We start from the raw sequence: 18,211 nt of genomic DNA, 5'->3' as shown, positions 1-18,211 counted from the left end.
CGTCGGTCCTGTAAGTATTTTTAAACTTAGATAGAAAACTCTGAAAATACTGTAGTTAGTACTTTCTGAAACTTTACTGAAATAGTTAGAGACTGAAACTTCTAAAAAACATCTCTGAACTTCTGATAATTTGTGAATAAAATATTTTTTAATAAATACAAGAACTGAAGCATAAAATTTTATAATATAGATAAAAATTTAAAATTTACGATGAGCACTCGTAGAATTTGCAGACGTGGTATTCGTGGCCGTAGTAGAGGCATTACTGGGCTCGAGCTAAGTCTTCCTCTCTGGGCAGTATGCCAAATTTAGATACGAGTGAGACACCGATTTTGTCTGCTACTGAGACTAGGTCTTAAAGCCGTTCGGTTGGGGACAACGCATTGTCTCAAGCAATTTTGAGGGTATTAGAGAAGATCGCTGAACCCTATTCTAGATCTGGGGGCTGTGGGTCGGTAATTGAACAACTCTGATCCAATGGTGCTGAGCTATTTAAGGGTGTCATTGGAGTCACCCCTACTGTTGCGAAGTATTGGTTGGAGGCCACCGAGAGGATCATGATTGATATAGACTGTACTCTCGAGCAGAAACTTAAGGGTGCAGTCTCTTTGCTTCGCGACGAGGAATATCAGTGGTGGTTATCGATTGAGGAGGGTACTCAGCCTAATCGCCTGAACTGTGACTTCTTTAAAACCGCCTTTCAGGAAGAGTATGTAGGTATGAGCTATGTAGATACTCGTAGGCGTAAGTTCATGAATCTCACGCAAGGTGGTAGATTTGTGGCTGAGTATGAGGCCGAGTTTCTGATGTTGAGCCGCTACGCTCGAGGCATGGTAGCGTCTGAGTATGAGAAGTCCCTCCACTTTGAGGACGGTCTGAGGGATAATTTGAGGGTACTAATTGCTGCAAAAGGGAGCGAGAGTTCGTGGTTCTGGTAGATAATGCAAAGATCGCAAAAGAGGTTAAGCTCGTAGAGTGCTAAAATAGGGACCGTGAGAGAGGCAAAAGTAAGAGGGATTCAAAGCGCTCTAGTTTTGTTCAGATGCCTAAGAAAAAAGTTAGTCCTTATGAGTCGGTTAGAGTGGGGGTTCATGTTGCTCCTATTGGCTTTCGTTAGTGTTTTAGTTTCTAGGGACTCTTCTATCGGGGATATCAGAACAGTGAGGGATTTTTTGGATGTCTTTTCTGATGAGTTACCCGATTTACCTCCGAATCGAGAAGCTGAGTTCAGTATTGATCTTCTACCTAGTACAACTTCAGCGTCTATCGCTTCATACCATATGACACCGGAAGAGCTTACAGAGCTTAAGGCTTAACTTTAAGAGCTTTTCGATTGTGGTTTCATCCACCCTAGTGTGTCTCCCTAGGGGCACCAATTTTGTTGATTAAGAAGAAGGATGAGACAATGAGGATGTGAATTGATTATCTGTAACTGAATAAACTAACTGTGAAAAATAAGTATCCACTTTTAAATATCAATGATAGATCTCTATTCTGGGTATCATCAGCTTAGAGTTAAGGAAGTTGATGTTCATAAGACTACATTTAGGACTCATTATGAACATTACGAGTTCTTAGTTATGCCTTTTGGCCTGACAAATACTCTGGATACATTTATGGATCTGATGAACCGAGTCTTTCAGCTATATCTGGATCAGTTCGTTATGTTCTTCATCGACGATATTCTGATTTACACTAAGACCGAGGATGATCATGATAAGCATCTTAGAGTAGTGCTTCAGATACTCCGAGAGAAACAACTCTACACTAAGTTGAGCAAATATGAGTTCTGGTTGCGAGAGGTAACTTTTCTGAGGCACGTGGTTGTTACTGAGGGGATCTGTATTGGTCTAATGAAGATTGAGGCTGTGCTTATGTAGAAACAGCCTAAGAATTTATCTAAGATTCGTATTTTTCTAGGTCTTGCGGGATACTATCGGTAGTTTGTCAAGGGGTTCTCTCTAGTTGCAGCTCCTTTGAATAAGCTTCTGCGTAAGGGTGTTCCCTTCATCTGGTCTGATGCGCAACAATCGAGCTTTGAGAAGCTCAAGTATGTTCTGACTCAAGCTCATGTACTGATACAACCTAATCTGGTAAAGTGTTTGTGGTCTATAGCGATGCATCGCACATCGGTTTGGGATGTGTACTGATGCAAGATGGTAAGGTTGTGGCTTATGCATCCTGTCAGTTTAAGACACATGAAGGGAATTATCTGACACATGATCTCGAGTTGGCTATAGTGGTTTTTGCATTAAAGATTTGAAGGTACTATCTGTATGGTGAAATGCATATTATCTACATTGATCACAAGAGCTTCAAGTATCTCGTTACTCAGAAGGAGTTAAATTTTAGACAATGTCGATGGATTGAGTTGCTCAAAGATTATGACAGCACGATAGAGTATCATCCTAGTAAGGCCAATGTGGTGGCTGATGCTCTTAGTCGTAGAACGATGACTGATTTTAGGGCGATGTTCGCTCATCTTAGTCTATTTTTGATGATGTGAGTCTGTTAGTTGAGTTACAAGTTAAGTCGACTTAGATTGATCAGATTCGAGTTAAGCAGTTGAGGGATGAGTCTCTGGGTTTGTGGTTTTGTCAAATTGAGAGTTACAGTGTTTCAGATTTTGGGCTGAATAAAATGGAGTTCTGTGTTTTCGATGTCAGATCTGTGTGTCGAATGATTCTGATCTGAGGTAGTCAATTTTGAGGGAGGCACATAGTACCATTATGCTATGAATCCTAGTGGTAATAAAATATGCCAAGATCTCCGTAAACTGTATTGTTGGCTGGGTTTGAAACGCGATGTTACGGATTTTGTTGCTCATTGTCTAACGTGCCAGCAAGTTAAGGCTGAACACCAGTTGCCTTCGTGTTTGCTTCAACCTGTTAAGATTCTTTTATGGAAATGGGAACGAGTAACAATGGACTTTGTTAGTGGGTTGCCCTTGACACCCATTAAGAAGGATTTTGTCTGAAGTCCGCTCATTTTATTCTGGTTCGGACGAACTAATCTCTACAGAAGTTAGCGAAGCTCTATATATCTGGGATTGTAAGACTGCATGGGGTTCCGATTTCGATAATTTCTGATAGAGATCCTTGCTTCACTTTTCAGTTCTAGAAGAAATTACACGAGGCTCTGGGTTCTAGGTTGGACTTCAATACTGCGTTCTATCCTCAGACCGATACTCAATCTGAGAGGGTGATTCAGATACTGAAGGATATGCTTCGAAGTTGTGTAGTAGATTTTCGAGGTAGTGGGGAGGATTATCTGCCGCTAGCTGAGTTCGCCTACAATAACAGTTTCCAGTCTAGCATCTAGATTGCATCTTACGAGGATTTGTATGGTCGTAAGTGTCATACCCCGCTATGTTGGACTGAGTTGGGTAAGCGCTGGATTTTAGGTCCTGAGTTGGTTTTTAAAATCGAGGATACGGTTAGACTAATTCGGGATCATCTAAAGGTGGCTTCTGATAGAAATAAGTTTTATGCAGATCTGAAAAGAAGAGATATTGAGTACTCTGTGGGTGACTTCGTCTTTCTTAAGGTTTCTCCGTGGAAGAAAGTTCTGAGATTCGATTGTAAGGGCAAGTTGAACCCTAGGTTCATTAGGCCATATCGGATTCTGAAGCATGTGGAACCAGTCACTTATCAGTTGAAACTACCTCTAGAGTTAGACCGTATCCACGATGTATTTCATGTCTCGATGTTGAGGCAGTATCGACCTGATCTATTTTATGTTATTTCTGTTGAGGAGATCGAGATTAGACCAAATTTGACTTTTGAGGAGTAGTCGGTTTATATTTTGGATCATGATATCAAGGTTTTGAGGAGGAAGTCTATCTCGTTAGTAAAGGTTCTGTGGCGGAATCATAGTACTGAGGAAGCCACGTGGGAACTTGAGGACTTGATGCGTCAACAGTATCTTCATCTGTTCTGATCAGGTAAATTTCAGGGTCGAAATTTCTTTTAGGTGGGTAGAGTTGTAATTCCCTGAATAATTTATTTTGTTTCTGTGAATATCTGACACAAATCTGTATCTGTTCAGTGGTTAAGTGTTCTGGATGTGTGTGTGAGGTCTTGGGTTCAAATCCCACTTTTGTAAAATTTCATTAGCTAGCCTTACTCTTGTTAAGTAGGCTTATATTAAATTATCTGTTAATTCATATTAGAATGAGCTTGCTGATTCGAGTGGTAAGGGAGTAAGTGTGTTGGAGGTTCTATGTTCGAATCCTTATGTTAGCGAGGGTATTAATTTTTGCTCGATTGTCTGATAGAGTTTCGGTTGAGCCAAAATTCTGAGGGAGTTATGAGTAGTGGGTAAGTGGGAGAAAATTGAGGGATTTATGGGTTATCTTTTTTTTTTATTACCATTTTATTTTCTTTTCAAATATTAATTTTTCCACTTCTTCCAAAATTTGACGTCAATTTTTTTCTCTATTTTTTCTGTCGAATTCTTTTTTCTTGTTCTTCTTATTTTCGTCTTTCTATTAATTTCAATACTTTCAGCTTATTATTTTCGTGCATTGTGGTAAGTGGTGGTAAAGTTTGCTCGAGTTAAGAGAGGGTTTTCTTTTAGTGCTGTTCTAAAGATGTTTTATTTTCGATAGTTTAATTTTTGGGTTTTGGCAGCTACGAATCGCGAAGAACGGGGCTCTCTTTTTGCAGCATCGTAGTTGAAAATGTTCAGAGCGTCGGGGTAAGTGATGATTATGTGAATTGAACTGCTTTCAGTATCGTGGTTTTGGATTAATCATGAATTAAGACTGATTTTGTGAGGGGTTTATCGATTTTAGGTTCTGGTGGTCTTAGGGCTGTTTTTGCATCAAAATCGTGTCAGGTTTGTACCCGAATCGCAGAAAATCAAACTTCGACAAAAGTTAAAAAATCATTTTGTCGACGCCACACGAGCGTGTGGCTGGCTGTGTGGTTTGCTGTGTGCGAGACACGACCGTGTGATAGACGAATGCATGTCGTGCACAAGACACGATCGTGTGGTGGTGTGAGTGTAGCCGTGTGGCCCACACGGGCAAGGCCAATCTAGACGTGTGGGCCACACGGATGTGTGAGTTTTGGGCCAGGCTGTGTAGGCCACATAGAGAAGGCCAATTTGAGTGTGTGGGCCCACACGGGCATGTGGGCTCATAATTTTGAATTTTTCTCTAAGGTCACACGGGTCGTTCCGATCGACTGTGAGCCTACTGTAGGTTCGGTAAGGGCTAGTTAAATCCTAAAACTTATATGATCTGATAAACTGATATTATACTCTGGGTAGGACACCGATTGCATGTCTGATTATTCTGATAAGTACATACATATGACCTCTATATACGAGCATGTTATGCATGATTTTACTGTATCTGTTATACCTGTATCTATGACTTGGTGGGATTTGTATATGTGGAGGAAGTGTTCTGTATGGCGACATCGCCTATATTCTGGCAGCATGGTTGCATATTATCTGGTATATGTCACAATGACACAATGTGGTGTGTAGGGATGAGTGGGTGTTTTTAACCCCACATGGTGTGATAGGATGGTCGGAGTTGGTGTGTAAAGGATGGGGGTAGGATTCTGTATATTTGTATCTGCATTTGTAATGTAGAGGTGCTCATGAGTCGGGCGTCCCGGCCCGACGACCCGTCCGAAATATGGGAGGGTTTGGGTAAAAATATAGGCCCGAAATATGGGCTTGGGAAAAAAAACGAGGCCCGTTTAGAAAACGGACCGGGGCCTTGGGCACCACTTTTTTGGCCCGGGCCCGGCCCGATATAATAAATATATTTATTTTTTAAATTTTTTTAATTTTAAAATATTTTTAAAATACTTTTTAAAAATTTTTTAATTTTAAAATATTTTTAAAATACTTTTTAGTTTTAAAATAAATTTTGGTATTTATTAAAATGGGCAGGTAGGGCCCGAGCTTATGGTTTTTCGGGCGGGCACAGGCAAATTTTAGGCCCATATTTGGTCGGGTGGGCCGCCTAGGACCCGGCAGAATTTTTATGGGTCCAACAGTTCGCCCATGAGCACTTCTATTGTAATGGACTTAAGTTCGAATTTGAAACTGAATCTGGCTATGTATGTGATATCTGTATAAGTTGCATGTTTACTTCTAATGAGTTACACAATGACTTTATGCAAACTCACATTTGTTTGTCTGTTCTATTTAGGCAATCCACAGATTTAGGTGGATTGTTGTGACGGAGACTCAGCGGTGACCGTTCAACAGAGAACTTATATACTTAGTATTTTATGGTTTTATTTTAAATTTCAAATTTTATTGAGAGTTTGTAATCTCTAGGACTCTCTGGACTGTATAATTTTTAATTTGGTTTTGGTTTCGTTTGCTTGTTAATTTGCATGATTTGACAAACGTTTTATGAAAACTACGGTTTTATACAAACAAAGGTTTTTCTGAAAATACGAACTAGATTTCCAAATTATATCAGTTTTAATAAACTTTCACTGGAAATTGTGTTTTGGCAAATGAAACAATTGATTAACGTTTCCAATAATAGTTATAAAATATGAGTTTTAAAAACTTGGATGATCTATCAAACAACTGCACAAAGTTTTATCGAAGTAACACTGTTTTCAAAACCCTCCGTTGTTACACTCTCTATTCGGCCATAACGTCTAGGCCGGGTTTGGGGTGTTACAAAATTGATTTGTTTGATAAGAAAAAAAAATATCAGAAAAGAATTGACACTTTTTTACGTTAAAAAAAAAAGAGATCGTTTAGATATAGAATTTGTGCCCCTCTTAAAGTAAAATCTTGAATCCGTCCCTAAGTATATATATCATAAAATTAATACAGTATATAAAATTGATAGATTTCATTCAGAATAGATAAAACAATTTTAAATTTTTGTCTGTTTTCATTTTTTTAATTTAATTTTTATTGAGGAAAACGTGGTAGGCAGTATAAGATGACAAATACATGACATTCAAATTCTGGACCACAATAAGAAAAAAAATGACAGAAATCAGAAAAAAAAAATGTCTTGTAGCTCTGGATTGAAGAAGAATTTAATTTTAAATAAAATAAAATATTGGCCTTAGCTATCTTTGAGTTAAAAAAAAAATGTTAATTAGGCAAGGACTGAGCTTGTGAACCTTGGCCTTTTCCGTTCATGGTTAACAACCAATACAGAATAGCTACACATAATGTCCGGTTGGAATTGGAAGAGGTAGGTTGGTAGGGTTTTGGAATTTACTAATTCAAGTACTACCTTATTATAATAATTAAGTTATACAAATAAGCAGGGGTTTAATGCGAAGAACTGCTAAGAATGGAGGTTTTGAGGATGTATATGAGTTGAGTGTGGGTTGTATTATATATGTATTGTCTCCTTTATCTTGGTGCTAGAGGATGGTATTTATAAAAGGAGGTTGACGTAATATAAATCCCAGTTATTAAGTGCTTTTCTCCATGGGTGCAAGTGGTAGAGTGACAAATCGTCAACTAGGAGCACTATGTAAGATGATAGGTCAGAGCATCGTCGTTAGGTTTATAGAAGTGATGCATTGAAGGGTGCTAACACAAACTCTTCCCTATATCTCTTTTGGGGTTATGTGAGCCTGCCTCATGTGACATGGTGTTTTGGTGAGATAAGGCTAGAATTATATTTTTGCAAGGCCACGGGGCCAAATTTCGTCGAGAGCGTCAAGTAGTTCGGTGAAGAGGGATATGATGAGGATATAACACCTTTTTTTTGTACTTACATGACTTCCTAGTCGGTCTAAATTGGCTATATGAGCAATTTTTTAAATTAAAAAATACAACATAATCTACTTTAAAAGAATTATTTTGACGATGTTACTGATTGGTAAAGGAATTAATTTTTTGGAATTAATACATTAGGGATAAAATTTTAAAAGTGCACAAAGTATAGGGATTGAGAACATAACTAGACCTAATGATTACTATACAAAACCATATAAACAAATATAAAAATTCAGATTGAAATTATATAATACGATTATAATACAAATATATTGAACATGATCATAATACAATTGAAAAGAAATTCAAAATATGAAAATGATGGATACAATTAAGTTTTAATGCTAAGTAATTAATTATTAGTATAGTAATCAATGATTTATATCACTATAATATTAAAAGGAAAGAAAAGAAAATGACAAAATTTGAACTCGTAATATCTTAAATGTTGGCTATAAATTTTTAAATTTTAATCCAAATAAATCTTCTTGAATTGCTATTTTTTAATTTTAATATTGAATCTAAAAAATAATTAAAAAAATATCCTCCACGTTAAACGTCCAAACTCGAGATGTTGGGAGCAAATCAGAGTGCCGTCGAGAAAGTTAAGGCTACACAGAGGAGTTGGAAAAAAAAAAAAAAGTTAGCAAACGTGGATGCGTTGGATTCAAAGTCTAGTCCCCAGCAACCTTATAAATACACATCCCACCACATCTTGTAATGTAAGATGTTCGGAGCTTTGGGTTGCTCTCTAAAATCCTGGGGTGATTGGTGGTTTCCAATTACCTGGAAATTTATGTGAAAGCAAGCTCCCAGGCTTGGGCTTTAATTTCATTTTGTTCATTTGTGTTAGAGGGAAAGATCTTTGCTGATATATATATAGGACAGGAAATTTGTCAGTGTTTTTCCTTGGTAGTACTAGGTTTGCGAGTTCAATATAATCTCACGCACATACATTTGATTATACGGTAGGGTTGAAGTTTCGATGGTTTTCTCAGTTCTTCCCATAAAAGAGGGCACACTGCTGTCTCAGGTTGGGGTTTTGGTTTAGGTACAGAGGGCTTTATGGGTCCGACAGTGAGGACTTAGCAGGTGATATTAGTGTATCTATTGCCAAATAAAACGCCAAAAAACCATTGGAAACCGGTTTCCCTGGCAAACCATAAAAGACAAATATCCCCTTGAGCTTGTAGCAGATTACCCAAAATCTTAATTTGTTAAAGCACCAACACTGCAATTCCCCTTTCGAGTAGAGCCCTTGTGCGCAAAAATAAATTCTTAGATTCCAGTTTGTTTTCACTGTTTTCCCCCATTTGGAGCGGCCTTGGCGTTTCTTTCATCACACCTCAAAGTTATGCCGCTCCCTCCTCTGTCTCAGTCCATGTCTTAAAGCCTTCAGCTACTTCCAATTTCACTCATAAATCTATTTCTTAGACCATAAAACATTTTCTTTAGTTTTCATGCAATGGCAATTGATTGCGTTTCCAAGATACCCTCCATGCCTCATCATCCTAAAGATGAAAAAAGAGAGGAGCAAAAACAACTGGTTTTTGATGCCTCGGTGCTTAAATACCAACCCGACATACCAAAACAATTTATATGGCCCGACCACGAAAAGCCTAATGTTAATGCACCAGAACTCCAAGTGCCATTCATTGACCTAGGAGGGTTCCTTTCCGGTGACCCTGTTTCTGCAATGGAAGCATCGAGGCTGGTCGGCGAGGCATGTCGGCAGCATGGTTTCTTCCTTGTGGTTAATCATGGAGTGGATGCAACACTGGTGGCTGATGCTCACAGTTATATGGGTAACTTCTTTGAATTGCCACTCAATGATAAGCAAAGGGCTCAGAGGAAACTTGGTGAGCACTGTGGATATGCTAGTAGCTTCACTGGTAGATTCTCCTCCAAGCTGCCATGGAAGGAAACGCTTTCCTTCCGGTATTCAGCTGACAAAAAGTCATCCAAGATTGTTGAAGACTACCTTGATAGCAAATTGGGAGATGAATTCAAGCATTTCGGGTAAGAAATTCGGATGTTAACATTTAAAATTATTTATAAAAAGAAAAAGAGAGAAAAATTGTTTAATCTTTGAGCGTTTGTTTGAATTAGGAGGGTTTACCAAGATTACTGCGAGGCAATGAGCAAGCTATCTCTAGGGATAATGGAGCTATTAGCCATTAGTCTTGGCGTAGGAAGATCACATTTCAGGGAATTTTTCGAGGAAAATGAATCAATAATGAGGCTGAATTACTACCCACCATGCCAAAAACCAGACCTCACTTTAGGAACAGGGCCTCATTGCGATCCAACCTCATTAACCATCCTTCACCAAGACCGAGTTGGTGGTCTTCAAGTGTTTGTAGACAATGAATGGCGTTCAATTAGCCCAAATGCCGAAGCATTTGTCGTTAACATTGGCGACACCTTCATGGTAAGATTTTTCAAATTTTTGGACCGGTTAACCCCGTACCATACCCCCTTATAATCCATATATTTCTTGACAAAACGGCGGTTTCGCGTTTTCAGGCACTTTCAAATGGGCGATACAAGAGTTGCTTGCACCGGGCAGTGGTGAACCGCCACATCCCAAGAAAATCTCTGGCTTTCTTCCTATGTCCCAAGGGTGATAAAGTGGTAGCCCCACCAACAGAGTTGGTCGACGCCTATAATCCCAGAGTATATCCAGATTTTACTTGGCCTATGCTGCTTGAATTCACACAAAAGCATTATAGAGCTGATATGAACACACTTGAAGTCTTCTCAAACTGGGTTCAACAGAGAAACAGCTGAACCCGAGTTGTCTTTACTGTCTTGCTTAATGTTGTCATTACAAAAACAAGCCATTACATGCCCATGTCTGCCAAGAAAATGACATCGATGGGAGCAGAGAAAATTGATTGAAAACTTGGGATTTTATTTGCTACGAGTTTAAAGGAAGACCAAAAAGGCAATGTTGGAGGAGATTTGCTTCTTCTGTTTTATTTATCTATTTTCCTATCTTTTCTTTTTTTAAATGTTCATGGGGTCAGCTGACAAGCCTTTTTTTAGTGATGAACGAAAGGCACGACAAGGGATACTATAAGGAAGTAAGGAACCCAATAAAGATATCAATCAGCTTTAACTTTTTCTTCATCTCCATTATTACAATCATCTCTCTTCATGTAAAAACAAAATTAGGGTATTTAATTACCAGTTTTCCTTTTTCTTCCCCAAGCAACTTCATTTATTCCCAAAGGTACTAAATTTGCCTCATTGTACCAAAACTAGACTCGACCCTATAAAACGCTCGACCTTTAAATTTCGCATAGGTTTTTAGTGCCTTTCAAACCTTTCGGCTCACTCCATCAGCCTATCACCATCTGATTGCATAAGTTGGCGCAAGTTCTTAACACCTTTAATAATTCTTTAACTCAAAAATCTATTTGGAATGGCTAGGCGGGTAGCGACAAGGAACATGTTTCATACATGAATATGGAAGAAACTCATGTTCCATAGATGAATATGGAAGAAACTTAGGCAACAAACCTTAGCCTAGGTTACCTACTCATTTGATTTATATGAGTTAGGTAAACACTGCAACATAACCTTTTTCATTATTTACCTACCATATCTAATCATTTTTATTAAATAAATTATATACCTTTAGAATTAAAGGTATTAAAACTCAAGTTACCCACTTACATTTAATGGTATCTTCAAATCTAAAATTTGAACAAAATATTAAGCCTCAAAAATAAATTTGAACAAAAGAAAATTTTATTTAAAATAAGGGTTAAACTTAAATTTTAATATTTTATTCTCAAGCTCGGTTTCCGCTCAACTTATTTTTTACTTTATAATATGATATTTTCCTTTTCTTTATATATTATAATTTTTATATTAAATATATTACACTACAACATGAATAAAGTTATTTATGTTTAGAATTTTAATAGATATATAATTAATTAATTACTACGTACTAAATAAAAATATCTTTAAAAGAATACGAACAAATCTAAATAATTTTAAGTTAATCAGTGGCTCCACCCACCGATAAACACTTTTACTTGGAAGTAGAGGTGTAAGGATAGTAATAGAAGCATCATGTTTGTATGTATGTTGAAAACATCCACGTCCATGGATGTCATAACCATTTAAATTGTTTCACATCGCTTCAACTCATTTCTTTTACTAATAATTTCGTAATTTAATATTATAACCTTTAGCATATAAATTTTTAGTTTATGTACAATCTAAATATATAACATATTTACATATGTATGATTTTAGTATATTAAAATATTTATAAAAACTAAACAAAGTAATTTTAAAAGTTGAGAAAATGTAACCAACATTTACCATAAGTGCTCCACTCCATTGCACCATCCACCTGCCTCCTCATTAAGAATACATCTATGCTAAATTTATTTTACATCAAAATTTAATCGATTAAGTCTTAATTTGATTAATATTATTGTTATCCAATTTTAAAAAAAAGGTGAGTTGAGTAAAACTCATATTATACCAGGTTCAAAATCAAGCTCAACTAAACTAAAATTAAATAATTAAATTAGCTTTACAATGGATTTCAACTAAACTGGTTGAGTAATGTGAAATTGAAATTACAAGACATGAGAATTGATTTTGGATTCCATATTTGTTGATCCAAATCATTTAATATGAAGTTGTTGGGCTTAGAGAGGTATGGGTAGCTAAGGGTATCAAATAAATCCAACGGAGGAACTGGCCCGCCCATTGAATGATTAAGAAGATCAGAGTGCTAGAATCCATCCACAACTGCAAGGCTTTCACTTAATTTTGTATTCTTCTACACACATTATTATTGGGTTTTAAAATGTATATATATTGTATATCGGGAGATTTGGGAGATTGTGCAGAATGGAAAGAAATTGTTTCAATCTCCATCTAACACCCACCATATCTCCCTTTACATTCGCATCTATATGATTCATCGAGAAGCTTCGTAAGTCCATTTAGTCCCTTATTTCCAACCTAAAGATAATCCTTCCTTGTACCATCACTGCTTACATCAATACCCTCTATCATATCCCAACTCCTCTTAATTTTCTCTATCTTAGCTTCCAAGAAAAAAGCCGCATCAGGATTAGTCTCCCTCAGCACATGCCAAAGGCGACGTCTCACTCAGAGGTTCCCCACTTATGTCTATCAGTAGTTTTTCCCGAATCCATTCCACTAGAAACTGAAGAAAATCGAGAGCTACGAGGTCACTTCTGCCCTTCCCCAATCTTAATGGGGCAATCCTCCTCTATCAAATCCCTATTTGGATCAATATTCTTCGATCCACCAATATCATAGGCCAGTTTCCCCCATATTCAGCCCGAGATTGGCCCCCACCTGACGCAAAAAATCCACATTTCAAAACAAGCCTTGTATATTCACTTGTTTCCCTTCTTTCCCTTTACCCAGCGATTTCCACAACTCACCCAATCATGGTCCCTCCCACTTCTCCCATAATTAGGGGCTTGACGCCACTATTGCTCTTTTGGGGATTGCTTTAATAGATAGATCATATCCAAACTCCAATTTTTTTTCCCATGGACAATCCTAGTTGGACAAAATCTCTCTGAATGTCCCAATCGACCACAAAGAAAGCAAAACAACGATAGCTTTTCATATCGGAAACGCGCATAGATGCAACTTTTGTTGCCCAAAATAAGTTTCTTCCTCCTCATTAACAGATTCCTCACATCAATTCGTACTCAGATCCGCATGTAACCCCCGTAGCCTTTATTTAACGACTTCATATTGTATTCTAAAAGTTGCCCCAAAAAATCTCCAAACTGCCTAGCCATCGTTTCTGACATTAATCTCGTTGGAAGGTCATGAACTTGAACCAAAAAATTAGGCCAAAATAATGGCACAACCATGAGATCTTCCCTTAATTTATGAAAAAGCAGCAAATGGTTGTTAAACGTCCAAGGGCTCCCTTCCAAAAACCTGTCAAGATCAACCTCAAAATAAAACTGAAAGAGAAATTATTTTCCCCCCAGATCTGTAATTGTAACACCCCCGTGCGGATGCCATGGATTGGCTAACGTTGTATGCATAGCCTGAACTTGTACAACACTAGACGTCAAGAAATTACCCACTACACTCAGATCTACCACATCCTCTCTTGATTCCTCCTCCAAATCTAATTGTCAGATCGCCTCTTCCCCATTAGTAAGCGATAGCACCGCCAAACCCTCTTCCATTTCTCAATCGCCGCCATCAAGATTGACCTCTCATCCTATGCACCGTGAAAACTGCCACCAAAAGATCTATTTTGATTCAAAAATGTGCTATCAGAAGCAGACTTAAAACATGCTATTAGAAGCAGACTTGCAATTTGTGTACTAAATATTATAATATAATATATTTGTATGGTAAATCATATATTAAAAGTATAAAACTTGTGAACGGCAATTAGTAAGAATGTAATGAATTAGTAAGATTGTGAAAGAGATTTTATATAGTACTTGATATAGAAATTAAATTTAAAATTTTAAAAATATATTTATTTATAGTATACATTATATTTTTAATAAAATATTAAACTATTTTTTTATTACAAAAGCTATGCTCATCAAGGCAATTAGTAGAGAATTTTTTTAGAATAATTTTATTACAAGTTTTGATCATATTTGCCTAAAATTATCGATAGTTCCTCTCCAACCCATAAATAGGAGGATAATGCGCTTCAGCGCGCTCGAATCCACTTCCCCCTGCATTGACAACAATATTCATGCCAGTCGAATTAAGACTCAATCGATAATAGAGAAATTATTAAAGATACCAAATTTTCATTGTATTAAGATACCAAAAAATACTAAGGCAGTTATTAGGAAAAATTCCTAAGGCTATTTCATTGTATTAAAATACCAAAATTAACTTACACATAAAAACTTGATACCAAAATTAATGTGATATATAATATTATATTAAGATGCCAATTTTGTTGCTGGAGTAATATGATATTATATGTGAATAGACTTGTTTTTCACACAATTACTCAATTCTACAAGTTGTTTTAAGTTTTTGTGCTAGAAAATGTGATTTACTTATAAATAAAATAAAATATAGATATTTATCTAGTATTTTTTTAAAAAAACTTACTTTGGAATAATGAATCGAAGTTGTAGAGATCAAAATAGGACAAAACAAGCAACAAAAATGTTTTTCTTTTTACCATGAATAAGTTAATTAATGCCCTAAACACAAATAAAAGAATGATTAATTTTGTCTTAACAATTTATTTTTACCTTCCATCTACAAGAGAAAGTAACTTTCCCACCAATTATTAAGGGAATCACTTTCCATTTACATTTGAAGGAAAGTAAATTAAAATTTTCATACTAAACGCTAGAATCACATTCTAACCAATTAAATTCCTTGGAAAATGATAACTTTCCACCATACCAAACGCCCTCTTAGTAAATGTATAGGAGTGAGACTGTAACTTAGTGAGTAAGTTCAACTTAAGTAATAACTTGTACAGTTGATTTGAAATGAATTACTCTCTATGCAATACCTCATAAATGTAAAAAAGGGTTTGAACTATGTAACCAATTATTCTTTTCATCTCTATAATTTACTATTTCAATTGTATCTTAAGTTGGAACTTAAAGTAATGACTTAGATGCTCCTCTATTAGGGTACCCAACGTGGTTAGGTGAGACAAAACTTTTTGAGAAATCTCATAAAGTAGTGGAGTTTAAACCTTCGAAGTCCTTTTGTAATTGAAGTCCTTTTGTAATTGAGAAATCTCATAAAGTAGTGGAGTTTAAACCTTCGAAGTCCTTTTGTAATTGAATTTATGCTACGTTTGGTAAGAGTATTATTTTTTAATCTGTTTTAGAATATAAATTAGCAATAACCAATTCAATTGGTAATATTTAGCTACTCTCGTAACTTATTTATAGCAAAGAGAAGAAAATTTTTCTTTCCTATTTTGAAGAGATTTTATTTTTTACAAGATTTTTTACTTATTTTTCTAATTTCAATTTTAAATTTGTACTAAGTTCCAATTTATCTCAAAAGTATTTTTTGTATCAAAAATACTTCTTAGAAGCAATGCTAAACTAATCTTAACTATTCTTTATTTTATATCACCATTATAATACATGTAGTGGGCCAATTTAGCCCGGGGCCCAGTAAGACCCAACACCCAAAGTCAAAATAAATAAAACCCCCAAAAAAGAGATATATTAAACAGTCCAAATACTTGGCCCGAAACACCCATAATAAGCCCAATTACATGCTAGGCCTAGTACGGCCCAAGATGGCAAAACCCTAGCCCAATTCAACCCACAACCAAACAGCCCTAGTGCGCCGTACGTCCCATCGAGCCTTTGCAGCTCACTCGACCCCCAAAGCACGACAAACACCACCGGCTTTGCACCAAAAGGGCCAAGGTTATTCTTCCAATGCCCGTTGACCTTGCCAAAATCTGCAAACAAGAAACAAGAAAGACTGACACAGAAGCAAAAGAAAAGGCAAACATAAACAGCATGTAAATCGGCTATAAAAGGCCGCATCAACCATGTATGTTTTTTACACACACATTTCGGAGAATCTAATACAAAAGAAAAAGATCAGTTCAAGGTTGATATTTTTAGTTTTTTTTTTTTTTATTTTCACTAGTCTACTGTTTTTCTTTATATATATATATATATATATATATATATATATAGCATACGAAAGTAAATAAACAAAGAAAAAAAACTGACTTAGATTCGGGTCTTCGCTGCCGAGGACGGCCGAAGGAGCCACCTCCTATGATAGGTGGCCGAAAACTGAAAGGTTTCTTGAGATTTGGGGCCTTTTGTTAATATTTTGGAGATTTTGGGGGTAGATTCGGGTTTAAGGGCTTTAAAGGAATCGGACCGGAAATTTTAGCCTTTTCCGCCATCGCATCTTGGCATTTCATCGACGACAATGGTGGCCGGATCGTGGTGGACCATGTCCGGATTGAGGGACTGGGGGAGAGAATTTTTGTTGAGACTTTCTTTTTTTGTGTGTGAAGGGTTAAAATGAATTTTTATTGGAATTTTGGGGCTTTTATAGGGTATCAAAACGGTACAGTTTTGATGTTGTCCCCAGATGCCTAAAACGGCACCGTTTTGTGCCATTCGACCTACGCAGTGACCCGACCTAGGGGAAGGATCCGAGTGTTTTTAAGATTTAGGTTATTTACCCTTTTAGTCCTTCCGCTTTTTAGTGATTTTTCAATTAAGTGTTTTTGTCGTTTTCAATTGCACCACACAATTTGTTGCGCTTTCAATTTGGCCCTTATCTGAACGCTGTCGTTTTGGAGGAAAGGAAAAATTATCCTTTCAGTCCCTCCATGCTACTCGCGTGTTCAGATTGGTCATTTTCTTTCTTTTTTGTTTGGATTTTGCCCCAAATCTTTGTCTTAGTCTCAAAATTAGTCCTTTTTATGTTATTTTGTTATTTTATTAATTAATTCGGTTATATTTTATTTATTTATTCCTCATATTATATTATGCTATTATTTTTGTATTATTATCGTTATTATTGTTATTTTATTCATTTATCTAAGTTTAAATATCTTTTAATCTTGTATTATTATTATTATTATTATTATTATTATTATTATTATTATTATTATTATTATTATCATTTTATTATTTACTCATTTATACCATTTAATTTTAGATTTAATCACATATATACATGCGTATCTTTGATTTATATACACTTATTTATATATTTTTATACTTTGTAATTTATATATACATATATACATACATACATTTTGTAATTTATACATATATATATACATAGATACGTACATATTTTTATAGCTTATATATGCACCCTTATATTTTTTATACATAGTTTATAATTTGTTTACATACCTATATATATCTATATACGTATTTTCATTTTCACAAACACATTAATACATACTCATATACATATACTTTTTATACTTTATAATTTTAATATACATATGTATACATACCTATATATCTTTTATGTTTTTACAATTTTATCCATTTTTTATTCAATTATTTATTTTACATTTTATCATTTTAAAGGAATGTTTTAATTTTATTTGCTTGTATACTTGTTATTTTGCATGATATTGATTTGTCATTTTATTTATTTTATTTTGTTGCTATTACTCGCATTATTTATGCTCACACTATCGTATTCATAATTGTCATTTATTAATGCGGCATTTATTCGTATATCAAATTTAGCATTTCATCAATTTTTACTCAAATTCATAAAAGAGAAAATTTTGAAAATAAAGGCAATACTCGTATTTGGGATCTTCGAGAGGATTGAGCTCTAACGTATTGGGTTTCAATTTCTTTCGTTGCATCTAAATAGTCGAAAATGCTTTTTAACCAAAAAACATGAATGAAAAGCTTATCATCGGGAATTCAATATGTTGTATTCTAACGCATTGGATATGACACGTTGTTTTCTCGAGATGAGGATTTTTCAA

The 18,211-nt window shown here is 35.7% G+C and overlaps 2 protein-coding genes across 2 annotated transcripts; both read left to right on the top strand.

The window, feature by feature from the left end:
- Window positions 1-1,478: 1,478 nt before the first annotated feature.
- On the top strand, window positions 1,479-3,792 carry LOC105797735 (uncharacterized). The gene is made up of 4 exons (XM_012627662.1): window positions 1,479-1,802; window positions 1,944-2,093; window positions 3,181-3,301; window positions 3,404-3,792. Exons 1-4 carry the CDS (start codon window positions 1,479-1,481, stop codon window positions 3,790-3,792), a joined length of 984 nt encoding a protein of 327 aa, XP_012483116.1.
- A 4,644-nt stretch (window positions 3,793-8,436) lies between these two features.
- LOC105800103 (gibberellin 20 oxidase 1) lies at window positions 8,437-10,854 on the top strand. The gene is made up of 3 exons (XM_012631024.2): window positions 8,437-9,747; window positions 9,838-10,159; window positions 10,255-10,854. Exons 1-3 carry the CDS (start codon window positions 9,194-9,196, stop codon window positions 10,516-10,518), a joined length of 1,140 nt encoding a protein of 379 aa, XP_012486478.1. The 5' UTR covers window positions 8,437-9,193; the 3' UTR covers window positions 10,519-10,854.
- The last annotated feature ends 7,357 nt before the right edge of the window (window positions 10,855-18,211 follow it).

This window comes from Gossypium raimondii, chromosome 9 (assembly GCF_025698545.1).
Source record: "Gossypium raimondii isolate GPD5lz chromosome 9, ASM2569854v1, whole genome shotgun sequence".
Taxonomy (NCBI): Eukaryota; Viridiplantae; Streptophyta; class Magnoliopsida; order Malvales; family Malvaceae; genus Gossypium; species Gossypium raimondii.
This window is presented reverse-complemented; position numbering and strand designations above follow the sequence as displayed.